At 43.8% G+C, this 21,452-nt stretch overlaps 1 protein-coding gene across 2 annotated transcripts in view; it reads right to left on the bottom strand.

The window, feature by feature from the left end:
- Nucleotides 1–21,452, bottom strand: part of LOC135917501 (tudor domain-containing protein 3-like) — a 162,783-nt gene that overhangs the window by 95,976 nt on the left and 45,355 nt on the right. For both annotated transcript variants that reach the window (XM_065451075.2, XM_065451074.2), the window contains exons 10-11: nucleotides 11,854–12,140; nucleotides 8,403–8,657 (exon numbers count right to left, since the gene is read on the bottom strand). In XM_065451075.2, the coding sequence (XP_065307147.1) occupies nucleotides 8,403–8,657; nucleotides 11,854–12,140 (542 nt within the window). The remainder of the gene's footprint in view (nucleotides 1–8,402; nucleotides 8,658–11,853; nucleotides 12,141–21,452) is intronic.

Below are 21,452 nucleotides of genomic sequence, written 5' to 3'. Positions count from 1 at the left end.
ACTCGGGACATTTGTAACAGTGGCTTGATTCAGATTTTGGAACGTACTGTTGCAGCTAGGGTGGCGTTCTGGGCATGGAGTCCACCAAGCCCATTGACTACTATGTAAATGAAGTGAATGTTTGATGTTTAATGGCGCAAGGGCCAGGTATGGTCAAAGAGCGCCATACTAGTATTAATTAGTTCGCAGTGGACTAATGGGTTCTGTGAAGTTAACGTTGTAGGAAATGAAGGAAAAAGGGTTTGTTCAAGTTAGTTACACGGCTCCAGTATGGAAGCTCACTCCATGCAGGAGCAAGTTAAAATGTTCAAGTTCACATCAGGACTTTGCGTGTCCTCATTCTTGAAAAGTTTCGGCTTTTAATACGTTGTTTTCCCTACACGAGGCATCTAGGGAATCTGAAGACTGTCCAGCAGCAAATCACCCTCATGGACTCCATTGTGATACCATGCCCATGCTTGCAACAACCCGCAGTAACTCCGCTTCCAAAGAGACTGGTTTGGAATCTGTGGCAAGAAAGCAACCGGCAACACCCCGTTCGTCGTCATAGTACCCCTTCTTTTCTTCGCTCAGGCTGCCAGGTAAAGGGTGGGGTGGAGGCCTTTTGTGGAACCCTGCAATAGTCGGTGTCCACACTGAGTTCACGTCTGGACAGGCGCGCTGAGAGATGGGTGGGGATTTCACTTGTCGTAAATGTATAATTAACTGTGCTTCCCAATTAGTTGTCGTGGTTCCTTCCTTTTCATCCTCTGCTCAGGTTTCCAGGTAATGGTGGGGTGAGTGCCCTTCGTAAGACCCTTCAACCATCGGTGCCCACGCTGCGTTGACGTCTGGATAGGAGGGGTGGTGGTTTGACATGTGGCAAACGTCCAATTAACTCTTCTGTGGTGTTGAGACGTAACAGTTGTGGGGTTCTCACACCCATGCTCTTGGGACAAAGGAACGACAACACAGTAGTGCAAACAATCACAAGGGCATTTATTGCGCCTTTCATAGATCAATGCCTGCTAGCCGAGTTGCTATCCATAAAACATGCAGATGGGCGCGCGACAAATCTAGAAGTCCGACTCACCGCGACCGGAAAACGAGCGAATATGTTCGCCACATGCTGGATCTCAACGCCTGGTCGTTCGCATGTACGGTCACGCCAACGGTGGCGCGTTCGAAGGCGGCCACGCGAGACGGTCTCGCAGAAGCACGGGTCGGCGCACACGTGGCACGGCACGTCCGTCCCGCTTGCTGTCTCGTCCCAAAGAGAGAGCGCCTTGTCTTTCCCGCACCCAAGTAACCGCGCAGCGGCGCGACACTCGCGCCATCTCTCGCACCGCGCTTGTACCACTCCGACCGCCGCGGGCGCCAGGCCACGCGAGCCGTGCGGGAAAACAATATATCAGGGGATGCGTTAGAGTCGCGCATCCCCACACAGTACACATGGCACTACTCCATGCTTAGAAACTAGCTACCAGTCAATGCCCAATTTTTCGAACTCCCTAGTCGCAAGAACATCCGAAAAAATTAATACGTGCACTTTAGTGGCCATAAAGCTCAAATCGGCACCCGAAATATCTCTGAAGGCCTGCCACTACACTTATAAGCCATATCGTAGCTTGTACTTCAACAGGAGATGGCAGCTGCCTGAGTGATGCAGGCACTCGCCACGGCCTACTGTATGCTCATTGCGCTTTCTTTCTTGAAGTGGTTTGTCCATTCGTGGCCACTTTTCAAATGATGAAGACCTCATGCAGCTTCTGGAAGAAAGAAGGGAAGATGTCCCTGCACTAAGAACCTGGCTGAACAATCGGGACAGATGGCTTAGTGGCAACGTGCAAAACGAGACATTATAGAAAATGGCGCACAGTGTCCAGTGAATGCTTGTTAACCAAATCACCCAGTCACCTTTCTACGCCATCATGGTGGACTCCATGACTGACACGTCGAGTCAAAAAAATTTCCATCTGTGTCACGCGCCTTTCACTTGACACACTTGATGTGCATGAAGCGTTCTTGAGCAAGTACAACCCACCAGATACCAGGGCTGCAACACCGTTTTCAAAGATCGAAGACCTCCTGATCAGGTTATCGCTTAGCTTTCACAACCTGCGAGGGCATAGTTTTGATGGTGCTGCCCGCATGTCAAGAATGATCAGCGGGGTCAAAAGTTAATCAAAGATGAGCAGCCAAGGTCAACCTACATTTACTGCTGTGATAACTTTCTCGACCTTGTGTTTCAAGAGCCGGGTCACAGATATGAAGTCATTTGTACCACATTAGCCATCATCAAATCCGTGTCCTACGCCAGCCCAAAATTCAGCAAAAAGAAAGTCAATCTACACTGGCATCATGTCAGCTCCATACCCGTCAGAATGTGAGATGGACAAGCAGGTGAAGCAGCTGTTGCCTTTGTGCCCGACCCGTTGGTCCGCCTGGGTTAACTCAATGGCCAGGTTCTTGGATAACTATGGTCAGGTTCAAGTCACTCTTGCGGAGATCCTTAAAGAGAAGACTTCTATCCAAGACAAACGCCATGCTGCTTTTCAAGGTTATTTTAAACACCTGCAGCAGTTCAAGACGATGTTTTGTTTAGTTACATCACTCAAGCTATTCCGTCTGTGCGAAGAACTCACCTGAGCACTTAAGAGCTCCAGATGCTCTGCCACCACAGTGGAAAAGTTGGCCGATGTGTTCGAGTTGACCCTGAGAAATCTGCAAGGCCTTTCGATTAGGTTTCGCTTCTTGCATCAGCCAGAGCCGAGAAGCTTAATGTAAGACTTGTTTCTGAAACCAGCAAAGAATGGTCCCCCGAAGCAACTGGAGTCAACAAGCTGTCCAGCTTCACCAGCATCACTGAATCTCAAAGATGCATTAAGGAACGATTTCCTTGGGCTGGTGGACACTCTTATGGCAGAAGTCCACAGGAGGTTCGCTCAGCCTGGATTCAACGAGCTTGTTCATCTAAAAGGCATCGTAATTGAAGCCGCCAAGGGGAGTCCTTCTGTCCCAGTCTTGGAAGAGGAACTGCGGCTCCATTCCTCAGACTTTGACATCTCCAGGCTTGCTGCACAATTGGTGATGCTGCCCTCAGTCGGAAGCAGCAAGTGCGACACCATTCAAGATGTTCATGGATTGCTGAAGGACCAAGCTTGTGGGGTCTTAGGGTCTCACAGGAGTACCGACCAACGCGGGTTCGAGCTTAGCGAGCCACAGGGCCACATCAGCCTTCAGTCTCTAGCGCCGCTGCGCGCAAGCTCAGGAGCAACGCACGCAAGAACACAGTATTGCCCTAAGTTGACGGCAACTGTTTATTGTGTCCGACGGCACCTGACACTTCACAAATGCCCAGTCCCGGGACAGCAGGGAACCAAAAGGGTCCCGCACCAAGGGCGGAAAATGCAGTCAGGGGCACCTGTAGCACGTCGCTGCGAGAGCACAGGCTCAAGCTGGCACACACCGCTAGGAAAAGTCGCGGTGGCTATGCTACTTGCTCTCGCGATAACCAATGGGCCAACTCACGAGAGCTCGGACAATCTCCTTCGGCTTGGGCCTCCGATGAGTGCGGCTCGGCATGGTGCGACCTCGCGCGAGCACTAGGCGCTTGTTCTTCGGCTTAGCATCGGGATAGGATCAACACGAGGTACACGCTCCCCGCACGGGCAAAGGCACCATGCGTGAGCTCAGTCCTAGTCACAAAGGTGTCGGCGGATGAGAGGAAGCATGTACGTACCGGGCACCGTCCCAAGGAGCAAGAGAGCCACTACCATCACAACAGTAGCCACCAGGGGGTGCTTCGTGACGTCACTAGCTCCACCCTTACCGCGAACCATCGCGAGTACAGCACCACCGCTGACAACTGGCTCGGAGCAAGAACGGTGTGGCTTAAGGATTGCAGAACATGGGTGAAATGCACCCGCGCAATGGCGCGTCGAATTCCCCAAATCCCCACAAGCTCCAAACGTTCAGATAATTTTTAGGAAGTGTTCCAATTTGTGCTTCTAATTATCCTGGTTTCCGCGTTGTTGGCAACATCCAAACAATCCTTCAGTGCCCTACGATATGTGAAGACGTTCTTTCGAAGTACAATGTCACAGGAAAGGTTAACACACCTACTCCTTTTGCACGTTCACAGCGACTGAACCACCACTTTGAGCTTAGGCTCCATAATTGAGACGTTTGTTTGTTTGTGCGATTTTGTACCATTTCAAAATTCATTTAGGAATGTACATTTGGATCCTAGATTTATTACAGGGTATAGTTCATATTGATACATATATGCCTTTATGTCTATGTGTTGAATGTGTTTATTTATTAAATGTTGGGCACTCAAGGAAAATAAATGATAATGATAATAATGTTTTAGTAGCATTCTTTTTTTGCTCCCCCAGTGAAAAAAAAGAAGTTCCAACGCCGCTGCTTGCATGTATAATTAAAGAATGCATACAATGTCCCAGGACAGTTGCCCCCATAGCAACGAAACTGACTTTCTGGAATAGGCATTATGCAACATGGCATGCTTTCTGCACTTTGAAGCCATCAGTCAGGATAACAAAGGTGGAGTCAGCACCATTGCTGACAGCAACAAATTCTTGTAATGAAAATAATGGCACCGAACAACAAGAAGCTTGATAGCAAACATCTGAAGCAGCTAGGCCTAACGTTCTAGCTGTAGTGGCTGCCAGTGAATCAGCATGCGAGAATGGCGGTTCGATGCTGTGATATAATACAAATGGCAGTGGCTTCGATTAATGTTGTTTCTATTCATTCCAATGGTACAAGAGCAAAACCAAAGGCCACAGTGGCAACAAGACAGCGAGAAGTTGTGCGCGAGGTGCCGTTGCGCAACGTGCAGAATGTGAACAGCTGCACTCTTTTTCGGGAAACAAATCCACTCGCTGCTCACGGCCACTGCTGGAGCACACATGCCGAAGTTGTTCTGGCATAGTGTGGTGCAATTTCGTTGAATATTCTGCCTTTGAAGCAACTTGGTGCAGGAATTGGCATTTGTATCAAAATGGTGCAATTGGTGATGGAGTCCCACCCCTGACTATGTTACGACAGAAATCACTAAATTTGAGAATACGTACTGGAGCGTGAACATCATTTTATACTAATTGTGATAATGCCTATTCATTATTCAAAGAGTATTCAATATTCGATTCTATTTGCTTCTGGAACAGCTTGATTCATATTAGATTCGGTCTCAAAAATAACTACTTCACACAGCCCTATAGTGGGGGAACCCGGGTTAATTTTGGCTCCTTGTGGTTCCTTAATGTGCACATAAATCTAAGTACACAGCCTTACCGAAATGAGACCGCCGTAGCTGAGATTAAACCCACGGCCTCATCTTAGCAGCTGAACACCACAGCCACTGAGCTACAACGGAGGGTGTACACAGTGCGTGTACTAAGTTAACATTTTCAAGTTCCCTGAGTTTTTCAGGTATTCCCTGAGTACCTTTGTGAAATTCCCTGAGTGACACAGAACTTTGTTTTAAGTAAAGACGGGCTGACACCATGTTGCCCGATGCTGTCCCTCTCTAGTAAGAATGTTAAAAAAAGTATTTAAAAAGAACGACTTAATTTAGTTTGAATATTAACCCTTTGAGGGTCAATTACGTAAATATACGGGTCTTGAGTCTTGAGAAATATTCTCATGTGCGAATTTTCAAGGCCTTGAACTATGTGTATAAGAATGCATCAAATTTTTAAGTCTTATAAGTTTATTTCCTTTTTTATTGTTGTTATTCATGAATGAAGAGTACATATATACCAATGCAAAATATTTTTTCCCACTTTATGGTCACCCTAGAAAAATAGTGGTGAATTTTTTTCGAAATATGTCCCTAAGAAGAATTGAAATCTGCAATAAAAAAAATCAACCCTGGGCGGTCACATATGTAAAAAAAGATCGACCCTCAAAGGGTTAAGGAGTAGTGTCTATTTAATTCACAAAGAAAACAGAAGAGAGGGGTTAGTAAAATACACAGCAAATAAAATATCTTAAAAAAAGTGGTAAAACCCTTTGCAAATCAAGTCGAACATTTTCATATACCAATAAAAAGAAGATGCATACAGAAGCAAATATTTTCGAATATGAGCTATTTCTATCAACTGATAGCAAGCTCATTGGTATGAGGCCCAAACTTTGTCACAAGTGAGATTCTTTCTCAGCAGCTGACATAATCTCAGCATGTGCACAACACCGCAGTATTGCGTTTCACTGGTTTAAAGAGTTTATTTTGGTTTGGCTGAGGGACACTTGCATCTCAGTGTCAGCCAACACTTTGTTTTTACAGCAAAGCTGTATATGGCTAGCCAATCGTCTGTTAGTTGCCTGTACGCTGAGAACTCCTCCAGCACAACCCCATGCGCATGCGTGAAAAAGAAAAGACATAATAAAGAGAGAAATAGAGGTTCGCAATAAGATTACTGTTGCCTACTCGGGAGCATCCCTATTAGATTCTATAGTAGCAACACCACCTCGATAGCACGGGGCCTGTTCACTACGTCATGCTACTGGCCCAGAATTTTCATTGCCAAGGCTGGCATGACAAAAGTGGTCAAGTCAAAATCACTGTTGCCTACTCAGGAGCATCCCCATTAGATTCTATGGTAGTTGGTCCACTAGCATGACATGAGGGATCGGAGTGAACAGAACAGGCCTTGTGCTATCTGGGGGTGTTGATGGCAGTCGGGCCTGGTAACATGACGTCATGGATCGGAGTGAAAAGGCCTTGCACTATCTAGGTGGTGTTGGAGTAGCTGCGCCAGTATTGTCGTCGTTGCCTTCCGTCGCAGCAAAGAGCGTACACAGCAGTTTCTCTCCGGCTCCGAAATGAATAGGCCACGCGTCATACATACTTCTAATCGAGCCGGACATTCTCAAATACAAATAAAAAGGAGACACATACAGAAGCAAACATTTTCGAATATGAGCTATTTCTATCAACTGATGTCAAGCTCAGTGGTATGAGGCCCGAACTTTGTCACAACTGACATTCTCTCTCAACAGATCGTGAATCCATCTCAACTGTCCTGACTTACTCTCAGCCCGTGCAAAACGCCTTACTGTGTTTCATTGCGTTAATGAGTTTATTTTGGCTTGGATGAGGGACAGCTGCATCTCGACATCATCCAACACTTTGTTTTTTGAGCTCAAGCTTCTTCAAAACGGCGGCATCACGCTTCCTTTCCCGTTCGTTCCTCAATGAGTAGGTCCTTTCTGTCCTCGTCCTCCTTCCGCCCCTTGTTCGCCCCACGGACCATTTGAAGCATCTTCTTGGTCAGTTGTACAGTCAGCGTCCGATTTTTCTAACTCCCTACGGGCCACAAAAACGTTCGAAACATAGGCCAGTTGGAAAAAATAACTGCATGTCTTTTACTGCCCGTAAGGGCTAAAACCGCCACAGGCACATTCAAGAAAGCTTTGGCTTTGAAGGCCTGTCGGTACACGTATTAGGCATATCGGTGCTCGTACTGTGACAGGAGGTACCGGGTGCGCACGTGTATAATTAAGGAATACATACTATTTCCTGTGGCAATAGCCCCTTCCCACGCTTGTTATGCTTCACTGCAATACTTTTGCGTTTGCTTCACCAAGTAATATTTCTGTACAGAGGCAAAGCTGACTTTCAGAAACCGGCTTTATGCAACACACCGTGCTTTCCAAGCTTCTAAGCCAATCGCGAGGACCACAAAGGCGGAGTCAGTGCCATTGCTGACAGCAGCGAATTCTTTCAATAAAAACACTGCACCCAACGGCAAGAAGCTTAATAGCGAACGTCGAAGCAGCTAGGTCTAGAGTTGCCGCAGTGGTGGCTACGGCTGTCAGCAGATCTACGTGCGAGAGCACCCATTCGAGGCGGCGAGGTAATCAAAATGGCAGTGGTGGTGGCTTTGATTAATGCCGTTTCAGACCTGCAGTCACGGCAAAATGTCCGGAAAATAGGACGGCGAAGGGTTCTTGCGTCCGAAATTTCAGACGTTTTGATACATCGACTCTATGGGGTATGTGGTGGTCTGCAAAGCCATCTGAATTATCGGGCATGTCCGAAAAATCGGACGTCCAGAAAATCAGTCTTTTACTATACACTGGCAACTCCTCCAACTGACAACATGGTGTCAAAGACGATTCGATACGATTCCTCTCTGTTATTTGAGCCAGCATTAGCGCGAGTTTCGTTCCCTTTCAATAAAATTACATCTAATTTTCCCTGGTAAAAGCACAAGTTTCCTGAGTTTTCCCTGAGTATTTCCAGACTATTCAAAATCCCTGAGAATTTCCGGTTTTACCAGTTGTCCCAGTTGGTAGTCACCCTGTGTATAACCATATTTGTAATATCTCTTTAGGAAGTACAGAAGCCATAAACGAGATGCTAAATTAAGACAAGCCAGAGCCTTGCTTACCTTGCCGTCTTCCCAATACTTGGCCAGCACCTTCTGTCCAGAGAAAAGCCGTTTGGTGCCAGATGACTTTGAGTCGGAAAAGCTACGGTCACTGCCACGGGGTGCAGGTCTTGAGCCAGGTGCCAAGTCGCAAGCCTGAGGCATGCGCCGTCTGTCCCCCCCATCAACTGGGGACTGCCGTGGGTGACTCCGATTGTTGTGGTTCCCTTGATAAGTCCGTGATTGCTGAGGTGGCCCACCGCTTTCTTGAGAGACCTGTGCAGTGCACACATTCTAATATTGGTGTTCACTTACTACCGCAGCACAACGCTCTACTCAGTATTGTTAGTGCTGGAACTTAACATGAAGTAAAAGCACAAGCAAAAATAAATGCTGTTAAACCTCTATATAACCAAGTAGGTAAATTTGGCAATTTGCTTTGATACATTGAAATTTGGTTGCATTGAAATTCGACCTATTATGCAAACGAGCACAGCTGCCGATTTATTTTTCTTACATGGAAATGGCCACAAAATTTTCCAAATGATCAGGCAATGGAAAAAGGCAAATATGAATTAGGGGGAAAAAATAGCTTTATTGAGTTCGAGAGTCGGCAACAAAGCCGTTAAGGGTTCATGCCTTGTCGACGATTTCTTCACAACGGTGGTACGGAGTAAGCAAAGCCAGCCACCCTTTCACATCCATTCCACCACCGCCGCTGATACTGTCGCTCCCTGTGGGACAACACTAGAGTTACCGCATATGGCTCCCTGCGGGAGCCAGAATTGGGCTTCTGTTTTCCCCGTGCTGCTTCATAGCCATTTGCCAAGTGCAGTCACATGGAACTCCAAATTGCTGCAGAGAAGCCACCATAACAGTGGCAACATGCCAGCGCCCATGTGGCACCGACCACTCGCTTTGATCCGACTTTGCATTTAAAACCGGCTCTCTGCCCTATCAGCAAGAAACAAGCGGCAAGATCCGTCATCGCTAAGTCTCATGTCAAGCTGAGGTCAAATCAAGGGTATGTTTTGTTGTAATTATTGAGATCGGCTGTTTGTTTTCACGCTGCTAGGACTACAGACACAGCACCAAGCCGTGAAACTGGGTTGCTTTCTAGTTAGCAGATGGTGCCACAGCATTAGCACTGGTGATGCACTGATGACGCAGAAAGCAATAAAAGCCTAATTGTTTGCTGCATCATTAATTTACTACCCCGCACAAGCATGGTACATGATGACAGTAGCGAGCAAACACCAAGTAGATGCCAAATAGACACCGAGCAGACGCTGTGGTACAGGTGAACATTTGTAAGGGCATATGGCCGTACCACTTGCTAAGGAGGCTTCAAGCTAACTGCAGGGAATACATATAGGTATAGCATAGCCCTGCTTTCGCATGCATGTAAACGCAGCTTATCGTTACGGCATCAAAACATTTTATTGCATCAATCCCCCAACCATGAAGCATGTAACATAATGGCAAGCAGAAGCCAAACAGACGACGTGGCGCAGATGAGCACATCTCGAGGGGAATTTGGCCTTCCTATAGGCTAAGAATTCGCATAGCCTCCACAGTGCTGCAACTAGCTCGTGAGATGGGTCCCCTCTTTAATACCTTTGTGGTCTTGAGGGTATAAATAAATGAAATAGCCCCTGAGCGAACAAGAAGTGGCTTCACTGCACAATAGTGGATGGGAAGATAGCAGACTTATTCCACACTCTGGCTTACTGCGAGAGCCATATGCAGTAACTCTAGATGGCACTATCATGAAACATGCAGGCAGCGTGGAGCAAATGCTTTGTCAGCCTCTCGCTTCAACGCGTCTCAGAAACTCGAGATTACACAACCTCCAGCACTAAACACACGGGAAAACAGCATACATGATAGTACGCCATCTCGGCACACCCAGCCTTTGCATAAATGGCAGATTACCTCTAAAACAGGGTATGTAGGATGCATATGCGCTCTGCCACGCTGACAGCCATGCATGCAGCCTGTGGTGGCTGCATCTGAACATGAAATCCGAGCAGAAGCAACCATTTAAAATAATTTTTTAGCCACATCGATTGAACAAGTGAATTAGATATGCATGCTGTTGCAGTTTCGTGCTTATATTGAATGATGACTAGCAATTTCTTGTTCTCACGTCAATTCTGTTGGGTCAGTGACGCAAGTGATTTTGGAACATTGTAATTGTAAATACGAGATCTGCAATAGAATCCATCGTATACAGTAACGTGTTCGCCTGTCATAGGCATTGATAAATCACGTTGCACAAGTGCACACAGCAGCTAAGGAGCTTGACTTTATTAAGAAAAATACTTTCCACACATTTGGCTTTTCAAACTTTTTATCATTTTCCAGTGACCGTTACACATTTTGCAATATTCACATATGAATCATACATCTGTTGTTTTGACTGACGTCTCTAAATAATAAAAACATTGCAGCTTAGTGACCATTAGGCTAGTGTTTCTCTTGCCCCGTGCACCTTTTACAAAATATGCAAGAAACATTATGGTCAACGTCTTTTCGATCCTCCCAGTATACCTAGCTCCTCTCACATTGAACACCAAATTAAAGTCGATATACCATGCAACATGCTCACTTAAATGGTGTTCCAAGACATTCGTGCCAAGAAAAAGCTTGGATTGGAACCACCTGCCCACCTGTAGTGTCTCCACTACTAAACCATGCATGTTTGAATCAGTCTAGTGAAATTAAAGTGAAATAAGTAAAAAAAAATTGTCAGAACAGAATTCATTTAAAAACAAGAAAGTTCCAACTCGTCATTCAACATAAGCACAAGACTGCTACAGCACACATGGCTAATTCATGCGTTTGATCTATTTGGCTAAAAGAATTACTTTAAATGACTTTCTATGTTCAGATTTGGTGATCACTCATCGACGCCATGACCACAGGCTCTAGAAATGAGCAGCGTGGGTGATAGCTTGTGCTGAAGGTTCACAGAGCGCAAGCCCGACCGGCCCCGTGAACGAAGAATCGTGCACCAGAACCATGATCTGTTGAACCGAAAGCACCGAGCAGACGACAAGTCCCATGAGCCTTTGCGAGTTTACAAGCCCACCTATTGCAACTAGAATATAAGTAGGCTACCTTTGTTTGATCACTGCTTTTCCTTTTATTAACATAATGCCAACCATTTTTCGTTCCATCACTCATTGCACGGTCCTCATCTTCTCCTCAAGCTGCTTTGTTAACCTCCAAGTTCTTGACCCATTGTTAGTACTGGTATAATGCAGTGACTTCACATTGTTTTCAGGGATAGTGGTAAGCTGCTGGTCGTGACGTGGTAATGCCTGCCGTATGCTTGTCAACCCATTTTTATTCCTCTGTGGATTTATTTCTCATAATCCGGGTCCCCTCTGACTAATTGGTCTTGATAAACGAACTCATTACCTCACATTACAAGTGAAAAGAAATTGAAGAAAGCAAAGGCACATACCCTGTGCCTGTTGTAAGGGCCTGCATTGTTGGAATAAAAGCCGGAAGAAAACCCATCGTGCAGATGGTTCTGGTACGAGTGATCGCCTTCCCCTCTCGATGATTCTTTATGCCCACGATACCGCTGGGATGGCGGATGCTGCTGCGGCTGACCAAAGCGGCCACTGTTGCTTGACGGTCCATTTGCACGGCCCTTTGAGCTGCTGTGGCCTCCACGATTAGAGTGGTCGTGTGTAGAGTGGACCTCGGAAGGTTGGTCACCCAGGTGGGAATCTTCTACATCAGGCACTGGCAAAAGAAGTATTACAGAATGCTTAACAGTGGTGAATTAATTAATTAATTATTAGGCTTTACGTGCTAAAACCACTTTCTGATTATGAGGCACGCCGTAGTGGAGGACTCCGGAAATTTTGACCACCTGGGGTTCTTTAACGTGCACCTAAATCTAAGTACACGGGTGTTTTCGCATTTCCCCCCATCGAAATGAGGCCGCCGTGGCCGGGATTTGATCCCGCGACCGCGTGCTCAGCAGCCCAACACCATAGCCACTGAGAAACCACGGCGGGTTAAAGGGGTTAACAGACTTGCAAAAATGGTTCACAAAATGCACAATGACAACACATGTCTAACCTATACCAGGCAAAAAGTCACAATGCGCAGTCGTGTGTTTACTTGTACAAAGATCTGGTGTGAGGTGTCTGCCACAGAGATGACAGACATATTTAGTACCTCTACTGCTATTCGTAATGACCATGTTTAAAAAAACATTTTTTAACACAAGCACCAAAGTAAGAAGTTGATTTGAGCTAGCTGCTGGGCTCATGCAGAGTGGCACATTCAGATATTGTAAAGTGCATTCAATTAAGAAAAGGAAAGCTTTGGTTGCTTTTGCATAATCCTTTGTAAATGTTAGCCATATTTCAAGCTAAAAGAATAATATTTTTTAGGCAATTACTCCTATCATTGTGCCAGACACCCTAGCATTTATTGTTTGCATCAACAAACAGTAGTATACCGTATGTTTCAATGAAGACTTTAAAGGGGCCCTGAAACACTTTTTGAACAAAATAAGGAAATGTTGCCGATCTGTTGGTGAGGCTCCTGTGAACATATGAGACAAATATTATTTCACTGCATTCAGCAGAGAAGTTACAATCTCATCTCAAAAGCAGTTAACAGTTGCTTGCTCTCGCATCTGCAATGTTGCCATCAAAAGCAAGGTGCAGGCCAATGCTATTAGCTGATTTCATGAGCACGAGAACATTCCAAGTAATAGATAACTGCTAATTTTGAGTTAAATAAATGAAAAATATACATATCTGATATCTAAAAAAGACAGAAAAATGATTTCATGTTTGCAGTGTGCATAGCTGCATCTGCTGTGCATGGCCACCGAGATGGCAGCGGCATGTTGTGTAACATAGTCTACTGCAGCCGCTACGGGGTGCTGCGATGAGCCCTTTCACGCCGCGACACTCTGCTTTTGCCCGGGGCTTTGCCCTCTTGACTTCTACACTGTGTAGCTTCCAGCACACTAGCAGAGATGAGAACAGAGAGAAAGCCAAGAATTGGTACGATAACTTGTGGGGATGTGCGACCCTCGCGCCTCCCTTGATATCTTGTTTTCCCGCATAGCCCCCGTCTCCCTGCGGCTTCGCCGTGCACGCGGCGGTCGGAGTGGTACAAGCGCAGTGCGAGAGATGGTGCCAGTGTTGTGCTGCTAACGCCGCCTCGCGGCAGGGTTACTTGGGGGCGCAGGGGAGCAGAGGCTGCCTCTTTCCCGGCGGGTCGGCGCGCGGCGACCCATGCTTCTGCGAGACCGCCTCGCGTGGCCACCTTCGAACACGTCACCGTTGGCGTGACCGAACACGCGAACGACCAGGCGTTGGGATCCAGCATAGGGCGAACATATTCGCTCGCTTCCGGTCGCGGTGAGTCGGACTTCTAGATTTGTCGCATGCCCATCGGCATGTTTTGTAGATAGCGACTCGGCTAGCAGGCATTGATCTATGAAAGGTGCAATAAATGCCTTTGTGATTGTTTGCACTACTGTGTTGTCGTTCCTTTGTCCCAAGAGTACACGGAGGAGAACCCCACAAACTCCACTTATAGGTGAAGGATTCAAAACATTTTTGCAGCGCAAGATTTGTCAGACAATGTACTTTAATAGTGAGGTCATTCTATGAGTAGTTAGAAAAGTGTTTCAGGGCCCATTGAAGTAATAACTAAACATATGATTTTGAAGATAGAAGTATGTTTTCTTCCGAGCAGTGGTGTAAGCAATGGTGGACGTCACAGGATGGTTGAGACGATGTGATTATTGTACGAATTATACATTGATTAACTTTTTAACCATTAGACAGAGGAGACACTGAAAAGGGGAAATTAAACTAAGCTGTTCGCACATGCCTTATCGGCACTAAGATCTGAAAAATTGAGATTACTGTCACAGTTGTAGCATGGCGAATTTTGGCTTTCTCTGAGTGCAAAATTGACACTTGGAGGGCTGAGGAGTGCGTGTAGCCATGCCCTTGAGCAGACATTGCTGGGATACATCACTAACCGGCAGGAAGCTAGTGCACCGCAGCCAGCATCACTCAACCACAGCATGCAGACGTGTTGATTGTTCGAGCAATAGTCAGCATATCTCTAGAACATTCACAAGGACCCGCCGTTGCGCAGTGGCTATGGTGTTAGGCTGCTGAGCACGAGGTCGCGGGATCGAATCCCGGCCACGGCGGCTGCATTTCGATGGGGGCGAAATGCGAAAACACTCGTGTACTTAGATTTAGGTGCACGTTAAAGAACCCCAGGTGGTCGAAATTTCCGGAGTCCTCCACTACGGCGTGCCTCATAATCAGAAAGTGGTTTTGGCACGTAAAACCCCATAATTCAATTCAATTCATTCAACATTCATAAGGCAGTTGTAGATACAGAGGAAGCATTCTGGCAGTGTGCAATAATATTAAATAAAAAAGGTGAGCAAAATATTCACCCGTATGGAAGGATGGCATTGAATCTGTTCCTTGTGGGCAAATGTGTCTTCATAAAGCTGTGATTTGTCCGACATTTTACTGCAGCTTCATGCTTACGTACACCAGGACATTAGCACTGAACTCCTCGCCCATTATTAAAGAATGTCATCATCTTTGTGGACACAGAGATCCTGCTGTCAGAGAGTAATTTAAGACGTTTCTAAATGTAGGCTGGAAGCACATGCTGACCACGACATTCAACTTCATACAAATGCATAGCTAAAGTGGTGTTTCTGTTTGCAGCCATGTAAGCAATGACCATGTCAACATTCTCAGCAGTCGAAAATTGGCCTGTCATTGTCACAGTCGTGTGAAAGCTCAACAGAAGAAATGATCAAGTACTGCTTCCTTCAAAACAGCGCGATCCTTCAAGACTTGAAAATTGTTAGCACGTCTTCTTTTATTATTTTACAGTGCCCACACAGTTTCACTGTATTTCATATCTACCTAGTGCTCAGACAATCAACACATCTGCATACTGTGGCAGAGCAGTGCTACACCATGCTCCCAATGACTAAATCACATAAGCTGTGCAATGAAGACGTTGGTCAAACTGCTCTCACTTTCTGCCAATAAGTAACATGTCCCAGTGACATTTGCTCAAGGGTGTTGCTGTGCATGCTCCTCAACCTCCGAGTTTCCATTTCGTATGCACAAAGAGTCCCAATCCGTTCCACTACAATTATAAGGGTAATCACACTGTTCTACAGACGCTTTAAAGTGCCGCCGAATGGGAAGTGCCTTTTATTTAACATGTGACTGCATCTCAATTGAGTGAGCGCTCGGCTCCCCATCTTGGTAATAATGTTAGTTTAACAGCAGTGAAAACATTATCTGTTGATAGTAATATTTCAGTGCCACTATAAATGTCTCTGTTGTTATCACTGCTTCTGCAAGAATCAAGTTCTTTTGGACATGCAAGAGAATGATAATCCTCAAACATGCACAAGCAGCGAGAACAGGGAATATATATATATATATATATATATATATATATATATATATATATATATATATATATATATATATATATATATATATATATAGTGCCTTGGTGTTTTGTGCTTCAATGACTCTGCAGTCAGTAGAGCACAATTTGTTGTGCTTTTGTTCTCTAAACAAAATTTTTAGTGACACAAAATTTCCTTAATTCCTTTACTTCTCACAACATAGTCAGGAAAACATGTTTACACAGTCAACAAGGTACTCTCAGTTCATTATCATGATTGCATGAGTAATCCACTGCGATTACATGTACATACGAGTCCAGATTAATCGTTACCTCCTGTTATCAAAATGCAGATTAGGAGATGCAAAATCTTCATTGAGAATCATGGCAGTGTGGCAACATAAAAAGTGTACAAGAGGCAGACTTGTATGTAACAAATGACATGTGATTAATCACTTATAATCAATTACATCTTTTTAAGCCATTCTCATTTTTCTCATAGAGTCAACTATCTAGTATTATGCAAGTGCCTCTGCTTTTTAACTACAGACCCGCAGAAAAATGCAAATGAGCAATTTTACAGTTTAAGCAAAGCGTTGAGTGATGCATTAGCGCAATCGTCAAACACCTTAGAAAGAAGATATTATAGCACTCCTACCTGTCCTTGGATGACCAAAGGACTGCTAAAATTAATTCATCATCATCATCATCATTTATTATTCCCTTAAGGGTCCCTTCGGGGACATTACATAAGGGGGGGGGGGGAACATCGATGTGAAAGTGCCATACATCAGCTCAAAAAAAAAAGCAAACAAAGGCAATAGAAAAGTAAATAATAAACTGTAGAATACATCAGGTATAAACAGAACAATGAAAATATCTCAAAACTGAGTAGCAATAGATAAATAAAAAAAGTACACGTAAATGTGGAACATGCTAAACATAAGTGGCAAGAAATAAGAAAAGGAAAAATAGGCGATGACAAGCAAGACGGATTGCTGGGAGAGGAAACGCGAGGAAAAGTGGCTATTTTGGGTTGAAATGGTCTGATAGTAACTGTCTAAATTTGGAGGGATTTGACTCTAAAACCACGGTTTCGGGAAGATTGTTCCATTCTTTTATGGCGATGGGGAGGAAGGATTTATTGAAGGCGTTGGAAGAACCATGCAAACGCTGTATACTACGGGAGTTAAACAAACGGCGAGATGAGCGTATCGGAGCATGTAATAAGTTCTCGCGCAGTGCAGGAAAGTTAAAGTATAGTTTATGAAAGAGACAGAGCATTGCCAGTTTTCGGCGGAGTGCTAGAGGTTCGAGTCCGAGAGTCAATTTTATGTCGGTAATGCTGTGCCAGGGTGAGTACTGGGAAGTTATGAAGCGGGCTGCCCGGTTCTGAATGGCTTCGAGCGACTGACTCAAGTAAACCTGGTGAGGGTTCCATATGGCTGAGGCATACTCCATTTTAGAGCGGACGTATGTTTCATATGCTAATTGCCTGATGGATGGAGGGGACATAGCTAGAGATCTTCGGATGAAACCAAGCAAATTAAGAGAAAGACTTTTGGCACACTAAAGTAAAGTCCCATAAAAGTAACAAATATTATGAACAAAAATTTTGTGTGGCTCCAAATATATAGTAACTAGCGCTATACATATTCATAAACATAAGTATTACACAAATTTAATGGTCCCTAATTCTGGTAATTCAAAGGCTACATGGTGCATTATTAACTCAGTAATCAAGCCATCGGTTAGCGAATATGCAATACCAGACTTGAAAATCTTAGGAATATCTATGGAATACTTAGTAGCATCATTCAGCTCATACTTCTGTGGGACTGGTCAAGCAATATCTAATTTAGTTAGTTAAATGTGGTTTAATGGCGCGAAAGCGGCTAAGGCTATGCTGCACCACACACGAGGTGCTTTAAAATCCAGCTTAGGAAGGAAAAGCCTGTGTTAATAGTCTACATTTTATGTAAAAATCCAGTGCCATCTAGAAATTTACGCACACCAGATAATGGGGCAAGCGGATCATGACCTAAAATTAAAGCAGAGTGTAAAGGTATGTGTAGTTGATATAACTTGTGCAAAAGGTTTCATCTGTGTATTTCAACTCATGTACGTGTCAGTAATACATGCATAACTGTTAGTGGTTCTTGGAATTTCTCACATATTGGTGTGTCTTCTTTCGTAAGTAAATAATTGTGTGTGAGGTGTGTGTGCCCAATGCGCAGTCAGCATAAAACTACTTCGAAGAACTGCTCCTGATGATAACATGACTTCCACTCACCAACTATGGCTTCAGTGAGATGTAGCTTGTTGTCCGCACTGCGGTCCCATTCATGTTGCCATTTTGACGTTAAGGCTTTTCTAATCGCACGGATGATATCTTTAAATGGAAGTATTGTGTTTGCTATGTCTTTGTACGCTGTCATCGATACACATCTATCAGCTGCTTCGTTACCAGGTATCCCAACATGGCTTGGAACCCAGCAGAAACTAATTGACTTCCCGTATTTGTTAAGCGCCACCATGTTTAAGATGTCGCCTATCAGGGGTTCACACTCAAATTTCAGATGTAGAGCCTACAGTGTGCGTTAGGAATCAGAGTACACAACTGCATTTTTGTGCTTATCAGTTATAATCTTTTTAACAACCCATATAGCGTAAACTTCGGTCATGAAAACAGAAGCGTGCTGTGTTAATCAAATGCTTGTTTCCCAATTTTCCGTTACGGCCCCAACACCCACGTGGTTCTTTTGTTTTAGAGCCATCAGTGCAATATTTCATGTTATTTTGATATTTGTCCTGAAGAGCACGGAATTCTTGTTTAATGTGTTCAAGTGGGGGGGGGGGGGGTCTCTTTTCTTTAGATGGGTTAACGTCCAGTCACATAACTGTGTGAAATCGTACCATGGGGGCAATCGTTGTGGTTATTTGGCAATCTGGAGGACTTCATGAGGAATGTCATAATCCCGACAATATTGTTCATACCGCGGGATCTATACCGCAATATCTAATTATGTACCTCTTTTTTCGTCTATTACTTACCTGGAAAAAACGACAAAGTCATTTGGTTTTGTGGATATTACAGCGGAGAAGATAGTGTCCATAGCTGACCGCATGCCATTCAAACATTTTATTGGGCACGCTAGAATATCCACAGTGACCTTAAAGTATTGTATTGATATACTGTGCAAGTGATTAGAAAAAATATTCGATCTCTCTTTCTATACTGCTACTTATCCAGACATATTAAAGATTGTTAAGGTTATTGCTATTTACAAAAATGGGGACCATAATTTGTTAAAGAACTACCGTCCTACATCTGTCTTAAGTTGCCTAAACACTGTCCCTGAAAAGCTTATCACCCAACAAATACTTCATTTCTTGAATGTGAATCCATTTTGTCTTCTTTCCAGCATGGTTTTCGAGCTAAAACATTAACTAAAACAGCAGTATTAGCTTTGTGTGGCCACATAAATTCTGACTTGAACAACAACAAAAGCGTCCTAGGCATATTTCTAGATGTGCAAAAAGCGTTTGACACTATGGATCATGACATACTGCTAAATAAGTTAGAATGCTATGCTTTTCCAGGTCTAACTCTTGAATTTTTCCACAGCTAACAGAAAACAACTAGTTGCCATTGCACATACCAAATCAGACGTTTCTGACATTGTTACAGGTGTCCCACAAGGCTCAGTACTGGGCCAATATTTTTTTCTTCATTTGTAAACAATCTTCCTAATGCCTTACAAAACTTCTCTGCAGACAACAGTGTTTTACTTTGCGCACTAGACTCCTTGGACAAAACATTCCAAGTGGCCAATAATAAACTTCTAAGTGTTAACCAGTGGTTCGCGTCAAGTAAGCTAACTCTGAATACCCAACAAAACTGAATATATTCTCTTTACTTCTTCGTGGAAAGCACCTCCAAGAGAATGTCATTCGCTTTTTCTAAACCATAATATACTTAAGTGGACGAGTTCAATTCAATACTTGGGTGTCAAATTGGAGGAGCATCTTCATTGGAAGCCTCACATTGCATTGCTCTGTAAATAGTTAAGCAAAGCTTGTTTTATTCTGTATAAATGTCGTTATTAGTTCGACACTGCCATTCTGAGAGCAATTTACTTAAGCATATTCCATAGCCATCTATCCTACTGTATTGCATCTTGGGGTAAACTGTATCTTTCATATGTAGAACTTATTGTACTTCGTCAGAAATTGGCTTTCTAATTTATGACTTTTTCGGATTACAATGCGAAATCAATGCCGCTGTATCAATGTTTAAATATACTACCTTTTAATTTTTTACTGAATTTTAAAACAACATTAAGTACTCATAATAGCATAACCACTAACTGCCCTTCAAGTTTATCAAATTTTTTATACTCCAGAAGCAATGCAGGCAGCGCACTTAAGGGAAACTTTCTCTAGCCAAAAATGCATAATGTATATGGAAGGAGCAGGTTAAACACTACTGAAGCACTCCTATGGAACAGCTTACCATTGGAAGTAAAACAAGTCCAATTTTTTTCAATATCATTGAAATCCCATTGTAACTCACTACTGTTATCTGCAGAGAGTTTTCATCTTGCTGGTGCATTTATCCGTTTTCGTTTTTCACTTGTGTATAGTTACTAAGCACAAATTCCTTTGAGTAGGTTTCTCATAGCTTTTGTTTATAAATGAATATTTATGTATATATGATTTATTTATAGTTTGTTTAATTGTCATTGTGATTGTGAATAATAACTAGCATGGATCACAACTAGCCTTGAGCTAGGGATTCAGATGTCTTGTACGATATTTCCTTTGTACTGTTCCTATTTTGAATAAACCTTCCTATGAAACTTTCCTAATTATTGATTACTTTCTTTAGCTGATAACACACATGGTGATTCAATTACCTTTTCCAGCAACCAATTATGTGTAAGCAGTTACTTTATTGACAAGACAAGCTGTAAGGCAATGCAGTTTTGAGCTCTCGAATTTGTCAGGAACTATGCAGCAGAACACCAACGGTCATGCCATGCAGCAGCCTTGCCCAGACAGGCAATTTTGGGTGCTCAGTATTTGTTTTCGCATTGTAACGCTCCGCTAGATGTTGGCTGAAATTTGCACCAGCGCTGCTATGGCTCGATCATGATGGAGATATTGGACATTGATGCCAAGAAATTGACTTCAGATGATTTTTTCTATTTTTCGCTGGGCCTACCAGAAGAGCCTTCTTCAAGCCACAGCAACAATGAAATGCCACGCTTCACAAAAGACCCAAATGCGAGCATCACACCTTTGAGTACAGTCTTGTGGTCAACGTTTTCGTACGTTACAACACTGCCTTTCCCTCCAGCACATATATTGAACAAGTTTTCAGTGTCGTTGCTGATGTTTCCACAAGAACCACTGAGCAACATAAAATTTAGAAAACAAATGGCAGTCAAGATAAACAATTGTAGCCAAGCATTCAACACAAATCCGTTTGGTCAGGAAACAACACAAATAGAATAAAATGCAGTCACTCAACATGTCATTTTTTGACAAAGTCAAGGAGTGGCGCCCATTCTATTAACTACATGTTTAATGAAGTACTAATTGTAGTTGTAA

The sequence above is a fragment of the Dermacentor albipictus genome, chromosome 3, assembly GCF_038994185.2.
Source record: "Dermacentor albipictus isolate Rhodes 1998 colony chromosome 3, USDA_Dalb.pri_finalv2, whole genome shotgun sequence".
NCBI classification, from domain to species: domain Eukaryota; kingdom Metazoa; phylum Arthropoda; class Arachnida; order Ixodida; family Ixodidae; genus Dermacentor; species Dermacentor albipictus.
Note: the sequence above shows the minus strand (reverse complement) of the source record. Positions and strands in the feature narration are given on the sequence as shown.